This window comes from Anarrhichthys ocellatus, unplaced genomic scaffold (assembly GCF_004355925.1).
Source record: "Anarrhichthys ocellatus isolate YVR2014 unplaced genomic scaffold, GSC_Weel_1.0 scaffold11, whole genome shotgun sequence".
Taxonomy (NCBI): Eukaryota; Metazoa; Chordata; class Actinopteri; order Perciformes; family Anarhichadidae; genus Anarrhichthys; species Anarrhichthys ocellatus.
Window position 1 is genome coordinate 9,647,224 of NW_022280041.1, and position 15,216 is coordinate 9,662,439.

The window sequence follows — 15,216 nt, forward strand, 5'->3', positions numbered from 1 at the left end:
AAAACTCCCGTATTTCCGACAGTCCTTAAAATCATTGCCAAATTGGAGAAACCTGTGGTCGACCAAATTAACGGCAGAGTGGAGTAAGTTAGTAATTTAAAAACGTTTAAGGTGAAGGTACTAATTTAAACAACTGCCTTAACTTCGAGTTGTCAAACAACTTTAAAATTGGAGCCGGGGTTCAGTTGATGAAGCCATTGCGGTTTTGGGGTCCTGGAACTAAAAACGTCAGTTGTAAAACTTCATCTGTTATGAATAAGGCTAACGTTACATCTACAATTTGCGCCTAAATTAAACAATGGTAGGTAACATTATGTGTTGGCTTATATTTTTATAATATAATAATTTATTGTATGCCAAATAACTAGCCTGAGGCTAGTTTATTAGTATGCTAATGCTAGTTTAACTCTTAGCAACATAATTAGCGTTACTAGTAGTTTGTTTCTTAGCCACCATTAAAGTTACGAACTTTAATAGTGGCTAAGACGTTCTGTAACGTTAGTAAACGGCGCGTAAGACCTAACGTTAGTGCTACCTACGTCATGCCATCAAGTCTCGTGAGTAAATGGATCTGTCACTTTCACAGTCTTAATGAAAACGACACACTTTTTGGGTTGTGAATTAACAGGAGATGAAGCGTGTGAGCCATCAGCAGGCCAGCCAGCTGCTGCACAACAAGTTTGTGGTGGTGCTGGGGGACTCCAGTGAGTAGTGACCCAAGTTATGTAGTATAACTAATACATTTACGTTTGTATATGTTTAATGCTCTCCGTATTTCACCCGTAGTTCAGAGGGCTGTATATAAGGACCTTGTTCTGCTGTTGCAGAAGGAGAAGTTTCTCTCCAATAAACAACTGAAGACCAAGGCAAGTGTTCATACTTATTTAAAAAAGAAGATGACACGTCAACGGTTTTGTTTGAAGTGGCAATCTTTAATATTTCAGTCCTGGTTGATTTTAGAGTTTTATGTTTCATTTTTGGTCGGAGACAAACTGTAATACATTTTTTTCCCCGGAATATCACCACCGACCCAGTTTGTAATTCTGCAAATATATAAATATTGTAATACTTTCATCAGTGGACCACAGCCTCAATCACCATTATGTTACCTTCTTCTGTAGTAAACAGAGATTTTGATGATTATTTAAGTGAACTTCTTTGAGATCGGCACTTTAATGTTGTCATGATTATAAGCTGTGATCTTAGAAAGTTCAATGTCACAACTTGGAAAGTCGTTACACTTGTTTTATAGTGGCCCCCAGTGCATGTTTTATTCAAATTATTTTTCCCCATGCTGGTAGCTTGTGTATCCCTCGTCATTTCTTCCCGTTGTTCTCAAACTTGTGTTTTCCTCTTTCAGGGAGAGATGAGCTTTGAACAGGACTGCCTGGTGGAAGGTGGTTCGTTGAATTTCATGCATAATGGAACTGGGTACAAGGAGGTTCGCCAGTTCCAGTCCGCCCACCATTTAGTCCGATTCTACTTCGTCACACGGGTTTACTCTCCCTACATGCAAAGCATCTTTGATGACTTGCGCAATGGCATGAAACCTGATGTAATCATCTTCAACTCCTGTGTTTGGGATATTTCCAGGTGGGTAGGTGGAGGAGTAACTAGTAATATCTAGCTATCCGTTTGTATGTTTTGGAATGTACTGCAAAATATGTTTTTGAGTATTTTTATATCTCACTCATTCATCCTGGACTTGGAGGATACATGCATTTATCAAATCACAAACTAAATAGTTCTCCCAGCTAACTCCTCCCGTCATATTACGACCACATTTAACTTTTTCTGCGTGTGTGTGTGTGTTGGATTGGCAACAACTGTTGACATTTCCAAAAGGGTGATCAGATTTGGTGCATGACGGTGTGAGTGTGAGACAGCTGTAGCAGAGGACGAAGCACTGCTCAGCTCGAATGTGAAAGGTTTGCCTGACCTGTTCCCTGGTTTAAGGTGTCACTGAATCTCTCTTGACTAGTTTGTGCACAGTGCTTTTGCCCTCTCTTTTGTCCTTCTGTGTTGGGTTTCGTAGATACAACTCTACTTGGCTTGACAACTACAAGGAGAACCTGCACATGTTTTTTGCGGAGCTGAAAGGGATTGTGCCGAAGGAAACGCTGGTCATATGGAATCTGACCATGCCCTTAGGAAAGACGATCAGAGGCGGTTTCCTGGTGCCAGAGGTACATCATCGCCAAACACCTGCATCATAAAGAGACATGGACATTTTATCTCGTTGGGTCAAATTGGTGCACAGTCTGTCAAAAAATATAGTCTTACACCTTACTGGGAATTAACATTACCAGATACCAGTGGTGTGTAACCACTGCTTAGGCAGACATCCATTCAATCCACATTGACTGTCCTCCGAACCAGCTGTCCTCTCAATAGCGGGATGACGGGTGGACAAAGTGAACTCAAGAAAATTGCATTTTTATTTGTCTCCATCCACAGCAGGATCACACTGTATCCCCGTAGTCAAACTTGTAATTGTATAGTGAAACTGGGATGATTATAGATGTAGTTAATACGTTCACAACAAACGGACAGCCGGAGACTTGTATGAGTTGAACAGGTGTCTGTGGAGTTCAAACTAGTCACTAAAGTGGTCTTGTAAAAAAGCATTGTCCTCTTCTCCCTCCCTCACCTCAGATTGAGCACAAGGCTTCTCAACTGCGTTATGATGTGATTGAAGCCAACTTCTACAGCGGTACTCTGGCTGACGCCTATGGGATGGATGTGTTGGACCTCCACTTCCAGTTCCGCTTTTCCCTACAACATCGTACTGTGGATGGAGTCCACTGGAATGCCCTTGCCCACCGCAAGATAACCTCTCTGCTGTTGGCGCACTCTGCACAGGCCTGGGGCGTTGTTATGCCACTGGCTGTTGTGGGTGAGGAGGAATACTGCGCACACACGCACGCACACACGCACACACACACACACACACACACGCACACACACGCACATCTGTAAGGCAGGATGTGGTGAAAAGGTCACTGTGACTTCATGGAAACATGACTGTGTGGTGGAGGCATAAAACTGCAAGCCTGTGTTTTTTTTCTATTTTACATTTTTGACATGTTCTTTCTTTCAGAGCATACTGAGGTTGCTGCTCAGCTGCCAGCCAGTGGGAATTCCAAAGCTGCAAGTAAGACAGATGATGATGTAATGGGATTTGGATTATTTCTATTGATTGCTTGTTTGATTAACAAAGAGCAAATATGGGTAAAATAAATTACTCATGATTGATCCACTGGACATTAGGACGTGTTTGGGTTTGTCACCTGCTAAATTAAAACACTTGTCAATCAAAAAGTATAAAATCAGTTGTTTAACTAACAATTTTAAATATATTTGATATCCATCTTCAAATTACAATGGTGGACAGATGTTGCCAAATGGTATTTGATATTTCTTTTTTGTTTTATTTTGGGATTTAGATTAGTTTAACAGATTAAGTAGCATATAATATTGGAACATAATTTGTCCTTTTCTGAAATCTGCAGAGACCCTGAATACATGTTAAAACCACAGTTTAAAGAATGACTTCAATGTCAGTGTAGATGTGGTAAAACGAAGCGCTTCCCTCAACTCTTCTGTTTGCTGATGACAGTCATGCTACTTTTTCAGGAGTGCAATGAGGAGAGCGTACCTCTACAGCGACAAAATATTTGCTGTCTTTTGATCAGTCAAAATACTAAAAGTACTCAAAAACTAATAATAGTCAAACTAATGTCACATTAAAATATTCAAGCTCATTCATAATGCGCTAATTGTCTGTAGAAGTCTACGTCATCTAAGGCATCAACAATTAAATGTCGGGTTCTTGTGCAGTAGAAGTCATTTAAAAAGGATCATAGCAAAGTGTCCATCTCTTAACACCGCCCTCGTCTCCCTTTCACAGACCGACGCGCATCAAGGAGAAACTACGGCTACAGAGAGGACTTTACTCGTGATACCTGGCCTTGTAGTTTCTTGAACAACCCGCCGCCACCTGCATATCACCCACCACCCCAGCTCAGAAATGGCAAGTGTTGTAAGGACCAACGCATCTGTGGGTCTTGTGATCCAGTTATTGGAAGTGTCTTTGAGCTTCCATGTCTGCTCTTGGGCCTATTAACGTGTGATGTGTGTTCTGCAGGGTTCGACTACAGGCCGCCTCACCATCAACAGAACGTGATGAGGAGCCGACATGTCAGACACCACTATGCTCCGTACACCCACCCGAGACACGGTCAATACGACCATCATGGCCGCTACTACTGAGGCAGGGAGTTTTTACAAGATTCAGATGTGGTCGAGTTCCACTAATTATTTACTGCAGTTTCACCTGCCGTACATTGTTTCTCAACAGGCTTGTAACTAGGACGAAGTATTAATCCTCAAATGATTTAGTTCACTCACATTTTATTCATTTCAGTGACATATTGGTAATTTTTGTTCTATTGTAAATTAGTGGTATTCTAGTTAAATTCTTTTAGTTCTGGCATCAAAAGGTTGATTTTAAATATATTTCTCAGCATTTTAATATTAATTCTGCACTTAAAATGTGTGTCAGGTGCTGTGTTCTATTAAAGTGGATGCTATGATTTCAAAGGACTGTTTTTGACTTGAGCCTTCTGATGCTTCTGTCCCACACGGAGCAAGCATGGTACAAAGATTTAATTGACTTTATGCCTGATGTGTTCACGACTTTAAACATTGTTGTGGCAATATGTGCAATCAGAAAAGTGGCAGAGAAACTGCTTTAGCTTAGTTTGCCCGAGCCGATTTAATCTTGCTACATTTGATCATTTATATTCAAGCCTTTGGTATAACAACTTTAGTTAACCGTTACTAATATTTATTCTATTAATCTACTTCATAAAATGGGAGTTACTACCTTGGCATGACTAGAGCTATGAATGTACAAAAACCGTGAACTCGCAGTAGATCTTATTGGACTACAAATGATATACAGGTATATTTCATAAGCCGACATCACACCAACGATGTTTATTGGTCTGAAGTGAATTGCTTTTATTGTCTGAATTATTACAAATAAAGACACAAAGGGAAAAACATCAATGGGCGTGAGTACAGTAAAGTGACGTAGCTAGCTTTCTTCCATTCACTAAGTTATTATACAAACAGTTTCAGTGAAAACATGACTCCTTCATAAGGTGACATTCAGGAGTCAAACCCCTTTGAACGTCACTCAAAACACCAATATAAAGTCACTGCTGCGCCTCAATTGTATTAGTGCTTTAGTCGTTACTTTGCAACTATTGGATACAATTTCCTGAGACTGGTCAAAAGCAAAAAGATAAATATAGGAGAATGCAGGAAGATTGGAATGAGAGCAAAAGCATTTCTTAATGTGTGTCAATCCTGGCAGTTCACTTAGACCATGAGGAGACGGTGCACTTTCTGCAGCTGCTGCTGTGATAGGACGAGGCGATGAACTTGTTCCTGTCCGCGGGTGCATGGAATGGCGACACGTCCGACAAACACAGTTCCTCCCTGCTTCTCTTCCTTGGCCTAGGAAACAACACATAATGTAATGTGCCATTTCTTGGAAGTATTGGGACTGATGGTGACTGTATGTACTGTATGGTTTTACCTTAACAAAACCGGAGACGGGGAAGGTGGCAAAGTCAGAGGAAGCCTTAGCCCCAGACTGATTTGAGACTACATGTTCAGCTACTTCTCCCTGAAACCAAGAAATTAAAATGTTTGGTTTTGTATTGCTCCTAGAATCAGCTTATTGACATGAGAATAGAATATGAATCTGAAGTTGTCACCTTGAGTTTGTCCAGAGCATCACTGAGATACTGCAGTCGAGCTGTCTGCTCCATCAGCTGTGCGCCGGCACTAACTGCAAGAAACGCAGCAGAGGAAAGACAGAAAATGAACCGGGACACTCTGCTAAAAACGGCAACAAGCGCACACGCAGAGAAGAAAGCCTATTAACTGAGACACAAACACACACCTGCTGTCTTTCCTGTGATGTCCACCACTTTAACCTCTGAACTCAGCTTGAGCAGGGTAGCCAGCAGTTGGTCGGTCCTGCGATAGATGCCTGTGTTTAGGCCATCTGGTGGCATGGAACTTTCTTTAGAAGCTTTTGGTAGTTTGGGAGGGCAGAGTGGGGGCAGGGAGGCCAGCTGGGCTCTCATCTTCTCCGCCTGTAAGATATACTCTTAAGTCAACAATACCAAACTTTATAGACAGCCTGGCATAATACTAACTCCAACACCAGTGTACCTTGAGTCTGTTGTTTTCATTCTTGAGGTGTTTAATGCCCAGTCTCTGGGCTTCCACCTGCTGCCTGAGGAGAGGGGAGTCCACCACCTGCACCGGTCCAGCCAGGGATGGAGGCAGACCTGCTGGAGAGAGAAAGAGAATGGTGAGAGACATGCAATCATCATGAGAGGCTGTGCTTCTCCTTTGACAGTGGGGTGTCTGGTAGGAATACTGTATTTAGTGTTTGTACACTGGTACAATTACAGGCAAAACATATCTCATTATCAGCTGTAGTTGTGGTAGTGCTGTTAAAATTTCTATTCAGAGGGTTGAATTAAAAGCCATCGCACTTTTTATCAAACATAAAATGGCAACATCTCAATCTCATAACATCTCAATCTCATAACCACATAGTAGTTCACCTCCTGCAGATCCCTGAACAATGGAGGCAATTCCAGAGGCAGACGGGGCTCTCAGGCCTTCGATGGTCATCTTCGATTGGTTATTAATGCGTAGTTTCAGCTCTGCCTTCTCCGCCTCCAGCTGGTCGATATCAGCTTGCAGGGCATCCATTGTCTCCTCAAACTCCCTGCAGGTGAGGAGAAAAGAAGGTGAGTGCGCGGGAGAGTGTGTTGAAATGCGATCATTTCTTCCGTTTGCTTCTTTGTCGTTCTTACTTTTCCTTCTTCTTTAGCAGGGCGAGGTTCTCGTCCAGTTTGGTCTGAATCTTCTCCACCCGTTCATCCGCGTCTTTGGTGGAGGTGTCCAGCTTCTTCTCCAGCAGGCTCAGACGGACGTTGGCCTCACTCAGCTCCTCACCCTGGGAAGAGGTGAGGTACCTCAGTTATGCCTGTTCTGTTACGGATTCTTTCTATTTCAAACAGACTTATGTAGAACTGAAAGTTGAGTGATTTTTTGCTTGAGTGTGTCACCTTGATCTTCAGGGACTTCTTGACCTCCTTGTTGACGGTCTCTCTGTCTTCTAGTTTAACTCCGAGACCCTCAGCGTCAGTCATCTCGGCCCTAACGGTGGATGCTCTCATCTCCACTGGAAGACTCTGAGGATGTGAAGGATGAAATAGTAAGAATTGGAACAGGGAAGACGTGATCAACGGCAGAAATATGTTATTAATCAATCAGAAAACGCCCTGGCATACCTTGGCCTGTGGTTTGTCAGCATCGTACTCTCCTTCTTGCATGGCTGTGGCCATCTTGTTCATGGTAGTGATGATGGAGCTGCAGGACTGACGCAGGCATTCTGGTCCATTTAGGCCGCGAGAACCATACACCTTGTAGAAAAGAGTGAAGATTCAGATAGTACAATAACAGCTTTAACCTAAAACCAACCACCTATGTCTACTTGTCCCAAAACAACAATAAGTTCAGCAAGAATCAGACAGTTTGTTGAAATTTGTATCATGGTTTACTTTATTTCTACTGTAGTGCTGAAAGTGTAATCAATTCAGTAAACTTCTGACAACTTTAATGTATTTAAATTCTTGATAGAATAATCCCCAACCACTGATAGTTTACCTGCTCCACAGCCTTGCAGGCAATATCCTCCAGTTTGAGAGGGTTGAGCCCCTCCTGTTCGGCCAGCGGAGCAATCATCTGACCTCCAGCTGCAGCCACTTCCTGCAGCACAGCCACCACACGGGTCTGCTGGCGCCTGCACTCCGTCAGCGACTCTGACACCTCACATGGGAGACATGACAGTCAAATAGTGGGTCAATGGTAATTAGACAGTGTTTTAATAAATCATGTCACATTTTCCAAAACGGGGGCGTGCCGACTAAACATCTACTGTAGTACTTCATACAACCCCACTCCAAACTATCCCTTTACTGGTACAGTGCTCTACTCTCATACAGCCATTTACCGAGTGCCTTAACTTGTCTATACTGTATCCCATACCTGTGGTCCAAAGTTGAGAGCAGCAGGTACTCCAGCTACATCTGTTCCAGGCATGCGACGGCGGATCTTCTTACAGAACTGTTTGATATCAGAGCAGGAAGTGTCCAGGTCCTTTAGAAGGACAGCGAGGCCAGAGCTCTCCTGACCTGCTCCCATGAAGGCACGCAGACGAGCGACCTCCACTCCCATGCAGTCCAGGACACTTTGGGTAAACTGGAGGTGAGAGGATGGGATTGGTGACGTTAGGAAACCCTATTGGTATACTCTCATTTCCGTTTTACTTTGCTCATCATTGGGATAACATTCTCAGAGGGAAAGAAGTTCTCTGTACTCAGTAAAACTGTTTATAACAAAGAAGCTTCAAGTACCTTAATGTGGTCAGCCAGCTGCACTGTGCAGTCTTCAGTGTGATCTGCCAGATGGACGCTGTACAGTTGCTGGAAGACAAAATAAAAGTAAGAAACTTTGTATGAGAAAAGATTATAATTTATTAAAATGAATGGTTGTCTATGTTTTAATGTCCATTTCATTGAGTAGATTGGTTGCACACATATACAAGAACATAGTGGGTTAGAATACATTTTTATTTGATAGCAGTTGTAACACAAAAGACTCATTTAAAACCATCACGTAATAGTTTTAAGATGAACATCGAAGGATTTGCACAAATCGTGACGTTAAGAAATTGAATTGGAATTTTTTTGTACGTTTCTTTAGAAGATTGATCCAACCCCGGTAAGATCTTAAATATACTGTTTATATAAAATGCATTCTTTTGTTACCTGATAGTACTTGATGGCCTTAGTCAGAGGCTCCACCTGAACGGTCTCATCGAGCTGATCTTTATGCAGCAGGTCGATGAAATAATCCAGAGAGCGCTCATGGAAGTTCATTTCAGAGTAGAGTGTACCCATGCGCTTAAAGACCTCCACGCTGCAGGTATTCAGAGCCCTCGAAGGAAAAGAAACAGACGAGACCAATTTTGTAACTGAATCACGTTTCCAAAAATCACAGCCACAGATGATTCATATTCTGGAGAGATTGTATTGCAAAAAATGATAATTCTACTTTTATTGCAGCCTGGACACAATTCTTCCAAATTCTCTGATAACAGCACATTTTACATCTGACTCATCTGTGATGTAGCTGCGGCGCTTACTGTTCGTATTTGTGCAGAATGGCCTGCAGCAGATTGAGGGAGTAGACCAGTCCTGAGGCGAAACTGCGCTGTTCTCCTGGAGGTCCTCGTAGCCCCGTTCCCTGAGCCAAGTTCCCATTCAAGTCAAACTTCTCCTGGGCCTGTTTACTGATCAGCTCAGCCTACCAAAGGACACACACAAACACACACAGAAGCCTTAATTATAGGAACAACCTAGGCACAGAAAAATGGCAGTAATAACAGTAAGCAGGATTCTACTGCTGTATCCTTGTACACTTCTCTCACACACACACACAGCTCCATACTTTGCAGATGAGCCTGGGGATGAGCAGAAGGACCAGAATGCAGTCGTGATCTCCACCATGACGGAGGAAGGAGTCCGGCATGAAGGAGGTGAGGAGGGATACCTGTCTGTTTGACTGGGCCACTTCCATTTTCCTCAGCTCCATCTCAATGGCCTAAAAACACAGATTTGAAGCAAATGCTGTTCAGTGTGTAAAACTGGTAAACTCATCATTCCTGGCACAAGAACACATGAAGGTCTCCTACCTTGGCATAAGCCTTGGTCTCTGCAAACTTAATCTTGAAGTCAAATAGTTCAGCAGGCGGTTGCTGAACTTCAACATTTGCATTCTGCTGGCTGATCAGCTCCCTGTTAGCATCCTGATGCACAGAGAAAAAGCACATACAGTGTCAGGGCATCCACGTGTAGGCCTCCTCATCCAGTGTGTACAGCCTATGATTATTCCCTCTTCTCCACCCACCTGTAGGCTGGCGGTGAGATCTCTGTATTTGTTGATGGTCTGCTGGTAATCCGCTACGGTCTCCTGGGCAGCCTCCACCTTTCTTTCAGCCTCTCTGACCTTTGCTCCACTCAGATCCACCTGCTCCCTCAGCTCCATTTCCGTCTCCCGGCCGTTCTCCTGCAGCTCATCGTTCATCTCGTTGATGGCCTCCTATTGTTTCAGGAAAAGGTTGTCAGTGACAAAATCCTATTTTTATCTTTCCTTTTTTGACCTTTAAACTCATTTTCTGGTTACTTATACCATTACGTTGGCACGAACGTACCTTACAATGAGAATGTTAATTGTGAATTCTTGCTTAGTGTGAACATGGTTTGTATTTGTTTGGAAATAGAAACGTTAGTGGTTTTAATAGGAATCATGAATGCCGTCGTACTGACCAAATCAGTGACGGTTTCTCTCATCTCTCTGACTTTCTCCTCCAGGTCGAGGTTCCTCTCCGTCAGGGTCTCCACCATCTCCTCTGAGCCCAGAGCAGCATCCACCTGGTACAGTAACACATACACACAAGCATATTTGTACAGTGAAATTCTGAGGTGGCAAACGAGCAAGAACATTCCTAGTTACTTTTAAATGTACCTGAGCCTAAACCATTCTGTTAATAACTGTATTAGACTGATTCGTTTATGTGCACTGTAGTGGAACCCACAGAAAGCAGCATCAGAGACTCATAAATCATCTCCTCTCTGTAATCCTATTCCTCCTCTTTCTTGCGTCTCGCTGACTTTACCTGCTCCTTGAGTTCATCGATGATGGCCTCCGCCTGCTTGACCTCCTCCTGCAGTTTCTCCTTCTGGGTCCTCAGAGTCTCCAGCTCAGTGTTCTTCTTCTCCATCTGCTTCTGCAGCTTCACATGCTCCTGCTTCTCTGAAGTAGACAGGTCACGCATCCTGAGGAGGAAATGGGAAAATTAAAACCAAAAACGTTGATGGCCAAAACTGCCAAATACCAATTCCAGGCCTGGTCTACATGGACCTTTTTTAACACTGTAATCAAAAACAGCTTTTTAGACATTTGACTGACCGAACCAACGCCTCCTTTAATCTGCCATTCTGCTCCTCCAGCTGTTTGACATGGTAACTTGAGGCAGCTCCATCTGAGCCTGCAGGAGGAGAAGAAAAGGCAACAGAGTGAGGGAAAGCAATGCATAAAAAAAGAAGAGGGAGGGAGAGACCAAGATAAAGGAGCTGTTGTGGATTAGTGAGTCCAAACCTTTCTCTGAAATCTCATGTCTAAGGATCTCCAGGTCCATGGCGAGCTCCTCCACTTTCTCTTTGAGCGTGTCCACCTCCACTTGCAGTGACTCTGCCCGCTCTTCAGCCATCTCTTTGTCCAGTGTGGCCATCTCTATGGCGTCCGCCGTGTCCGCCATCTCCTCCATGTAGTGGTCCTTTGACTCCTGGGCCTCACGGGCATCCTGGGAGGAGGAGGTACAAAATAAAACTCTATATACGAAGACAGTGGAGCTGCTTCCTTCACTCTTACAGGCTTCTTATCAATCACTTCATATCCTTCAAATTAGTATTAAATGAATCTTTGTCACAATATATAGTAAATAGAGCTAATGCTATATTTCAGCCCTACGAAAAATGATTATCTGCACCTTCTTGGCCTCTTTGAGTTGTTTCTGCAGCTCAGCCTGCTGCTCTTGCATTTTGTTCCTCCACTCCTGAAGCTGCTCCAGCTGGATCTTGTGTTTCTCGAGCTCTTTCAGCTTGGCTTTGTCCTCTGTCCGCTTCATCTTCAGTGTTTCCAGCTTCTCCTCCAGGTCCTTGACCTGAGCTCGCAGTGATTCCTCCTCCTGAGAAGGATGGATGGGCGGAGGGGAGAAGCGGAGAGGACGGTTTAAATGTGCTGCGTTCAGAGGATTTAAGACGGAGGACTAACTGGATTTCATGTGTGCTCAAAAAATGTATTTGAAGGCAGCAAAGAAGCATAAAATCATTGATCAAATCCCACCACCAAAAAGTCCAGGTGATAAGAAATGACCCCCAAATTAATGCAAATTATTTTCTCCATCAATGGACTTTAACCTCTGTCCTCACCACCTAAACAGGAACCTAACAATAGCATTAAAGAGCAGATTAATACATTCCCTCCAAACACAATGCATTTCATTTAGTATCTCAGCTAGTTAGGCCCATGCATCATCATCACCACCACATAATTCACCGTGAGAACATTACAAAACCGAAGTAAAGTATTGAGGTGGTGTGCCGAGGAGTCATTTTGCCCTCTGATGAGTAGTAAACTCATGCCAGGTATCATCAGCAGCATGCATGTAGCCATTAGAAAACTCTACCTGCTTGGAAGTGACAGGTTCCACCTGGTCAACCAGTGACAACATGGATGAAGTGGGGGAAGAAATGCAGAATATGATGGAAAAATAGAAACAAAAAGATGGAGATGTGACATACTGGCTAGAAGATCACATGTTGATCTTTTGTGCTGTTGATATTGTAAATAATTCCACATGAAAGTATGAAATGTGTGATTTAATACCATGTGATTATAGTGCCTCCTGGGCACATGTTTTTTAAGTGATGCGGACACTAAAATTGGCTCTTCTTGTTGTTAGTAACCCACCTTGCTTGTTGGAGTAGCCGGGACCGGGGCTGCCATTGCTGCAGGCGACCCGCCGGGCTGAGGCGTAACAGGAGCCCCCAGTGCACCCTGGTGGGGGGACAGGCCTGCTTCACTGACATCACCAGACAGAGAGGAGGCCAGGCTCTCACGAGATGCCTGTTGACCAAGGCAGAGGTATAAGATGAGGGATGAAACAGAGGCAGACGGGGAAGATGGTGTTATTTTAATGTCAATAAACAAAACAAAAGCCTCTCCCCCACAGAGCTTTGATAAACCCAGTAGTATAGTGAACATCCCGTTTTACATGCTGCGCGGCCGGATTCATCTTCTAGCTGATGTGCTTAAATATAATCGTCCCGACTTCATGCATCTTCCCAGACTAAACAGTTCACCTCCCAGTGTCCCTCACTAGAGATGTTGTTCAAGTTCACACAGACACCACTTTGACTTCATTTATCTGCACCTGTGCACCGAAGGACCACAAATCACCAGTTTTCAGTGACGAAACAAATCACCATTCCCAGTGAAGTGACAGCTGTACCCTGATATGACAGAGCGTACCATGAGGCTGGAGCGGCCGGAGGGACGCATCAAGAGGGAGGGGAGGGAGGTGGCAGGTGTGAGACGACTTGGAGTGCTCCACTGACACAGTGCATAGAGAGTGGTTTTTAAAACTCAGCTGCACTATACAGAATGAAATCTTGTGGTACTTCTTTTTCATACACATTATTTACAACAATCCGGTTTTTTATACTGTATTATGGAATCTTCAGAAAATAAGTTTGAAAATGTAAAAAATGACATTGTATTTGACATCAAAAGACATTTGCAACATTACCAATTAGTCCAATTGTGCAGCCATGAGGAGTCTACTATATAATACATAAATATATCTATTAGTTGACTGTCCCAATAACCAAATGACTATTAAAACTATTCAAAACAGCCTTCCTTAGAGGCAAATATGTGAGGGATTGCTGTCTGAAGGGTCCAGAATTATAAATCTCAATATTACATTTATCAAACTGATGGGATCCTGTCTTCTCTACTACAGTTCAAGAACAAGTATGTACTTCTTATCATAAGACACAAAAATGCATGGCTTTTGGAAAGATTTCAAACATTTGAAGCGGTGCCCTTGATCTAACTTGCAAAGCAAAAGCACCCACAAGAAGCCGGAACAAATAACCAACGTTTTTCAGAATCAGCTGCCGTTTCAAATCATTCTGCTTTCCTCCACTGTCTGCTGTAGACGAGCTCACCTTGACAGAGCGGCGGGTAGAGGACTGGAGGAGAGGAGGAGGTGAGTTGGAAAGAGAGGGATGGACACACGCACACACACACACGGATATCCGCACACACATCCAGTGGTGAAGCAAGATAAGAGATTAGCAGCACATAAGAAGCATACCCACTGTTAGTTCACATCCACTGATCATAGCTTTGACAACTGCATTCACCATTTAACACCATTTTTAAAGAATTATTATTCTTGATAACTCAAGCCATAAAAGCAGAATAAAATGTGAACACATGCAACTGAGTTAAGACAGTGGCAACATATCACTGGCCAAAAGCAAAGACACAGACACCATCACTATGGCATTAGTTGTAATTTCCCCTCTAAATGTGTGGATGCCTTCACCAGAATGAAAAATCAAATGAGCAAACAAACATCTGGAATATAAACTAAAGTGTGGCGACAGAAAACCAAGAGAAAGTACAGTGAAAATCTATCAACAACAAAAGATGTCTTTATATCCCGTGCAAGCCTCGACACGTAAACGGGTCAAATGAATACAAAAGATGAGTTGCCATGTTAGTGTGAATAAAAACAACCAAGGCAAAAGCAAATGTGTTGAATTTAAATATTTCTACCTTCTTAACGTTCGCAGGTGTCTGTATTCAGAAAAACAAAAATAAGAAGTCAACCCAAGGGCTGAGAGGCCGAAACCTGAAACTCATTTACATTTTACAGAAAACAAGTCAGAGAGCGGGTTGATAGTCATATCACCAAGCTTCTTTTTAGAAGCTTAACTGGTGTGATTTATCTTATTCAACACAGCCGGTTAAGCCTTCATATCTGCTCTGGAAAGAGATCCACAGAAATCCAACAATCTTCAAAGCCAAGTCATGAAAACACCACAACATTTCTAAACTGACAAAAGGACGAAAAAAGCAGTGAGGTGCAAGTAATGGTTGCCTACCTGCTTGGTTGTTCTGGGAGTCTCAGGAATGTCTGGAGGAAACAAATTGAGAAATATTTATTGTATTTAATAGTTCTTATTATTCACTTTGAGTTTCAAAAGTATGAATTTCAAACCCAGCTGTGGTTCACACGCACCTTTCTGTCTGGGTATCTTTGACGTGCCTGATTCAGGAGTATCTGGTGAGGTGGCGCTGGAGCCATCATCCACCACCTGGAGCTGTACAGAGTGACAGAGAAACATAGGGGTAGGGGTAGGGGTAGGGGTAGGTGTGTGTGTGTGTGTGTGTGTGTGTGTGTGTGTGTGTGTGTGTGTG

General features: G+C 43.1%; 2 protein-coding genes across 10 annotated transcripts in view; one reads left to right on the plus strand and one right to left on the minus strand.

The window, feature by feature from the left end:
• LOC116385610 (PC-esterase domain-containing protein 1A-like) lies at positions 1-4,779 on the plus strand. Of its 3 annotated transcripts, none has more exons than XM_031851250.1 (9): positions 1-83; positions 629-704; positions 787-866; positions 1,361-1,593; positions 2,036-2,186; positions 2,656-2,896; positions 3,101-3,154; positions 3,911-4,033; positions 4,148-4,779. In XM_031851250.1, the coding sequence occupies exons 2-9, from the start codon at positions 632-634 to the stop codon at positions 4,270-4,272; spliced, it is 1,080 nt and encodes a 359-aa protein (XP_031707110.1). In that variant the 5' UTR covers positions 1-83; positions 629-631; the 3' UTR covers positions 4,273-4,779. The 3 variants fall into 3 exon arrangements, with proteins under 3 accessions (XP_031707110.1, XP_031707108.1, XP_031707109.1); XM_031851248.1 differs by lacking the exon at positions 1-83 and adding an exon at positions 90-227; XM_031851249.1 differs by lacking the exon at positions 1-83 and adding an exon at positions 138-301.
• Positions 4,780-5,000: 221 nt separating this feature from the next.
• Positions 5,001-15,216, minus strand: part of dctn1a (dynactin 1a) — a 12,830-nt gene continuing 2,614 nt past the window's right edge. The window contains exons 4-32 of one of the 7 annotated variants that reach the window (XM_031851241.1): positions 15,038-15,119; positions 14,901-14,932; positions 14,572-14,592; positions 13,887-13,979; positions 13,255-13,335; positions 12,694-12,849; positions 12,410-12,433; positions 11,711-11,908; positions 11,320-11,524; positions 11,131-11,209; positions 10,838-10,997; positions 10,488-10,592; positions 10,069-10,260; positions 9,854-9,967; positions 9,610-9,762; positions 9,305-9,465; positions 8,928-9,096; positions 8,514-8,582; positions 8,146-8,358; positions 7,765-7,926; positions 7,389-7,520; positions 7,164-7,289; positions 6,909-7,051; positions 6,654-6,820; positions 6,253-6,371; positions 5,978-6,173; positions 5,790-5,863; positions 5,609-5,698; positions 5,001-5,526 (exon numbers count right to left, since the gene is read on the minus strand). In XM_031851241.1, the coding sequence (XP_031707101.1) occupies positions 5,389-5,526; positions 5,609-5,698; positions 5,790-5,863; positions 5,978-6,173; positions 6,253-6,371; positions 6,654-6,820; positions 6,909-7,051; positions 7,164-7,289; positions 7,389-7,520; positions 7,765-7,926; positions 8,146-8,358; positions 8,514-8,582; positions 8,928-9,096; positions 9,305-9,465; positions 9,610-9,762; positions 9,854-9,967; positions 10,069-10,260; positions 10,488-10,592; positions 10,838-10,997; positions 11,131-11,209; positions 11,320-11,524; positions 11,711-11,908; positions 12,410-12,433; positions 12,694-12,849; positions 13,255-13,335; positions 13,887-13,979; positions 14,572-14,592; positions 14,901-14,932; positions 15,038-15,119 (3,654 nt within the window). In that variant the 3' untranslated portion in view covers positions 5,001-5,388. Of the gene's footprint in view, positions 5,527-5,608; positions 5,699-5,789; positions 5,864-5,977; positions 6,174-6,252; positions 6,375-6,653; positions 6,821-6,908; positions 7,052-7,163; positions 7,290-7,388; positions 7,521-7,764; positions 7,927-8,145; positions 8,359-8,513; positions 8,583-8,927; positions 9,097-9,304; positions 9,466-9,609; positions 9,763-9,853; positions 9,968-10,068; positions 10,261-10,487; positions 10,593-10,837; positions 10,998-11,130; positions 11,210-11,319; positions 11,525-11,710; positions 11,909-12,409; positions 12,434-12,693; positions 12,850-13,254; positions 13,336-13,886; positions 13,980-14,571; positions 14,593-14,900; positions 14,933-15,037; positions 15,120-15,216 lie in introns of all 7 variants that reach the window. The other 6 variants (XM_031851240.1, XM_031851245.1, XM_031851246.1 and 3 more) reach the window with 6 other exon arrangements.

Bases quoted from the DNA above. Each gene is read 5' to 3' on its own strand.
- LOC116385610 (XM_031851248.1), top strand. From the start codon at position 189: ATGAAGCCATTGCGGTTTTGGGGTCCTGGAACTAAAAAC. The intron at 867-1,360 runs GCAAGTGTTCAT...TTCCTCTTTCAG, and splicing joins ATAAACAACTGAAGACCAAG to GGAGAGATGAGCTTTGAACA. The intron at 4,034-4,147 runs GCAAGTGTTGTA...TGTGTTCTGCAG, and splicing joins ACCACCCCAGCTCAGAAATG to GGTTCGACTACAGGCCGCCT.